The sequence below is a fragment of the Poecilia latipinna genome, unplaced genomic scaffold (genome assembly GCF_001443285.1).
Source record: "Poecilia latipinna isolate Pla-1442-1.1 unplaced genomic scaffold, P_latipinna-1.0 Scaffold531, whole genome shotgun sequence".
NCBI lineage: Eukaryota > Metazoa > Chordata > Actinopteri > Cyprinodontiformes > Poeciliidae > Poecilia > Poecilia latipinna.
The window spans coordinates 65,406-69,082 of NW_015113147.1; the positions used below are offsets into that span (position 1 = coordinate 65,406).

The following is a 3,677-nucleotide window of genomic DNA, read 5'->3' on the forward strand; positions in this document are numbered from 1 at the left end:
TCGGTTCTCCATGTTCAACAACCTGGCTTCTCCTCCCAACTCGGTTGTGAGCCTCATGAAGAACAGCGAACGGCTGACGTCAGTGTGGGACACCAGTGGGTCTGACATCAACGACATGGGCAGCAACGCCGTGGTCATCCCTCTGAAAGTGGGAGACAACGTGTTTGTGCAGCTGGAGCCAAACAGGCTCGTCTACAACGACTCGATGAACTACAACACATTCAGCGGCTTCCTGCTCTTTACAATGTGATGCATACAACAGCTCTGCATGCCAGCATGATTCTTCATTATTTCACAGTAAAGGAAGTTTCTTTTTTTTTCATTTGCAATTTAGCATAATTTGCATAGAAAATGCACAAATAAATAAATAAATTAGAAATACTGCATTTTGTGTGTGTGTAAAATTGTGTTTCATCTACATAGGTGAATATCTTGAATAGCATTGAAATGTATCCTGAGTAGTAAATAACGGGATTACTTTCCAGATAGCTTTAACATTTTATAAGAATTTTAAATTCATAAAATGTATCCTCTATTTTCAAACAGTGGGTCAAGCATCACTAGTTTTCCTCGGGCTACCTTTTATGATTTTAAGATTTAGATCACAATCATTTTTAAGATGAATACAAATTATTATGTAGAATCAAAAGGCATCAACAGAGAAGTGCACTAGAGAAGTATACTTGGAAACCTCTAGGACAACTGAAGCAGATATTTGCAGGAGAGAAAGGAAGTGATATTGAAACTATTTGTGTTGCAAAGGAAAAATAACCATAAGACATTTCACCAATCTTTATTTGCTACAAAAATATTTCTGAAATGTACATCTCTGTGAATCTGCCCCTTGTTTGATGACACAGTTTCTCACAGGTTCTTACACTACACCTGACTTAGATGCATTTTTAAAAAAAATAAAATGAAGGGTGATTATACTCATTTAAGTAAAATATTTTAGACTAAAGACATTTTAATAATGTTCCACCAAAACTGAAAAAAATATGATGACATCCTCACAATTTCACCCCAGCAGTTTCATTTTTGGCCATTTCTTCTCTTATAGCTAATATGTCAACTTATCAGCAGGTGCGGCTATAATCCATAGTTCACATTATTATCTGAAACCACGTGTTTAAATCAGTGTATAAATATTTACAAGACATATAAGGAAGTATCAACTCAAACAGAATGTTTCGTAACTACATGCAGGAACCTTTCCTGAAGTATCTGCAGTGATGTGTGATAAACGCTTTCAGTTGCACCAAGGTCTTTTCAGAACACTCCTCATTTGGCTTCTTCACTGTATATATTCACCATATATCCTCATGTTTGTACATTTGCATACATAGATATACTGACTCTATTATAAAACTGTTAGTTTAGCGGTGCAGAATATCTCCCCGTGGTCATTGGTTGCCCTGCAGGTGTAAACATTTGCATCCTCTGCTTTAACTTTGGAAAGAATCAGGGTGCAGTGTCCATCATCATCGTACTCTATTTGGACAGTGGATGATTCTTCTACAGGTTCATCTCCACACAGCCACACCACCTCTGGATCAGGATATCCTGCAGTAAAAAAACAAGAGGAGTGAGACATCTGGTGTTGGTGCTGTTTTTACACCTCCAAACGCAAGTCAACATTTAGCCTTTCATGTCTGAATATGCCAACAAGTGTGACTTGTCATCAAATCTTTTAGTATCATACAGAGACTGTTTCAGTATGAAAGATTTGAGTAGAAATTACGTAAATTAACGAACAGAATAAAAAAAAAGGGTTTTGTTTCTATCTTTTATCACAGCATAAAATAAATAAATGCACAATTAAAAGTTTCAGGTCACTGTTACAGATCTCATCTTCTAATATTGGTATCAATGAATAGTAAATAATTGATATTCTTTGCTCTAAAGTGCAAAGAATATCCAAAAAGACTTCACAGTTATTCACAATTAGAATTACGCCAACAATAAACAACAGACTGTATTTTAGAGTTATTTACTTCTTTAACAGTTACATTTTTCTTCCAACCATCTTTTCCTAAATGCAACACTTCTGTGTCGACTCCAGTTACTGCTCACTATGAGTTTTCACAAAGAAGGAAATTCATAATTAGGCTCTTTTTAGGCTTTAAGCTAAGTAGAAGGTAGAAGGTTCAGCTTTGAAACTGGTTGTTGAGACATTGATCCTGTTTTCCTTGTTGGTTTGTTAAAAAGGCGTACCTTGAGTCACGAGGCCAAAACACCCAGCATGCTGGCCGGGTTGATAATTAAGTGGTGACAAAGAGTGAAAAGACCGTGTTAGCGTATGTGCATACCACTTAGGTGGCACGAGAGCCGGGCGCAGGAGCCCCGAGCTACTTTCTGGTCCTCCGGTTTCTTGGTAAATTGGGGTGGTCCCTGCATCTTACGCTCCAGAGACTCCAGTGCATCTTCTGCCTCAGGGCTCAGCGGAAGGTCTAGGAGACAAAAGTAAATAAATATGTCACACAAGTAAAGTAAAGTGACTAAAGTCAAGATGAGGAAAGTACCTAAAGCGTCTCACCCTTACCAGTGCTTGGAAGAGATGCAGAGCTTTCATTTTTAGACAGCAAAGCCATTCTCTTTAGGGCTAGCATAGCCTTGCCAGCTTTCTGTAAGACACATTTTAATGAGACAACAAAGCAACTGATCTCCACAGGACAGATTGCTCAAATATTGCGTGTTACCTTCCACTTCTGCCTGGCTAAAAACCTCTTCATCTTCTCCTTCGACAGACATTTTGTGGAAGATAGGTTTTCAGAGTCAAACTTCTTCATCCAGGGGTGAGCAAGACCCTCTTCACAAGACATCCTCCGCCTACAGACACAGAGAGAACTGCGTAAGACTGACTGAAAAACGGTGTCTGTGGGAGAGTTTTGGCCATATATCTGTGAAATGACCTGGGATCCTTATTTAGGAGAGAGCTGATGAAATGCTGGGCCTCCTCAGTTATATCTTGAAAGCTCTCTTCATCAAACTCCCACTGAGCTGCTGTGACCAAGGCCAGAGTCTCCGCATCGCTGTTTCCCTGGAAAGGAGACTCACCGCTTAGCCTAAGACAGAAAGATTGAGAAGAGTCTTTGTGAGTTTTTACCACTAGGTGGCATTATAGTCTGAGGTTTACTTTCGGATTAAAATGTGTCCTTCTGTATGATTCAGCATTGTATACTGTAGAAAGCCTTAAAAATACATCTTTTATGTGCACAACTTGGAAAAATATTAACACCTTTTTAAAGTTTTCACTTTTTTTGATGCTACAAACACTAACTTTAATGTATTTTATTGAGATTTTATGCCAATAAGGTGCAATACATAATTGTGAGATGAGATGGAAATCTCATTAAAATCATTCAGAAATAAAAAGAAGTCCAGTAAAATGTGTGGTGCCTATAATTTTAGCTCAGTGCTTTCCAGAACTATGTTTTGTTGACATTTGCAAGCCTTTAATATTGTTTTTTCCAACCTTGCATTTTCATAAATTGATAATATTGACCATTTTCTTTGCAAAAGAGTTCCCGTTAACTTCAATTTTGAAGTTTTGCCATTTTCATTTGGACTTCTTTTTATTTCTGAATGATTTTAATGAGATTTCCATCTCATCTCACAATTATGTATTGCACCTTATTGGCATAAAATCTCAATAAAATACATTAAAGTTAGTGTTT

General features: G+C 37.5%; 2 protein-coding genes across 5 annotated transcripts in view; one reads left to right on the forward strand and one right to left on the reverse strand.

The window, feature by feature from the left end:
* The first annotated feature begins 10 nt into the window (after window positions 1–10).
* On the forward strand, window positions 11–366 carry LOC106952624 (complement C1q-like protein 4). The gene has a single exon (XM_015040846.1). It carries the CDS (start codon window positions 11–13, stop codon window positions 248–250), a length of 240 nt encoding a protein of 79 aa, XP_014896332.1. The 3' UTR covers window positions 251–366.
* A 487-nt stretch (window positions 367–853) lies between these two features.
* mylk5 (myosin, light chain kinase 5) overlaps window positions 854–3,677 on the reverse strand; it is a 15,961-nt gene continuing 13,137 nt past the window's right edge. For 2 of the 4 annotated variants that reach the window (XM_015040848.1, XM_015040847.1), the window contains 5 exons: window positions 2,913–3,065; window positions 2,700–2,829; window positions 2,537–2,624; window positions 2,310–2,450; window positions 855–1,563 (listed from right to left, as the gene is read on the reverse strand). In XM_015040848.1, coding sequence (XP_014896334.1) covers window positions 1,361–1,563; window positions 2,310–2,450; window positions 2,537–2,624; window positions 2,700–2,829; window positions 2,913–3,065 — 715 coding nt within the window. In that variant the 3' untranslated portion in view covers window positions 855–1,360. Of the gene's footprint in view, window positions 1,564–2,309; window positions 2,451–2,536; window positions 2,625–2,699; window positions 2,830–2,912; window positions 3,066–3,677 lie in introns of all 4 variants that reach the window. The other 2 variants (XM_015040850.1, XM_015040851.1) reach the window with 2 other exon arrangements.

Excerpts from the sequence above, each read along its gene's own strand:
- LOC106952624 (XM_015040846.1), top strand. The coding sequence starts at position 11 with ATGTTCAACAACCTGGCTTCTCCTCCCAACTCGGTTGTGAGCCTCATG.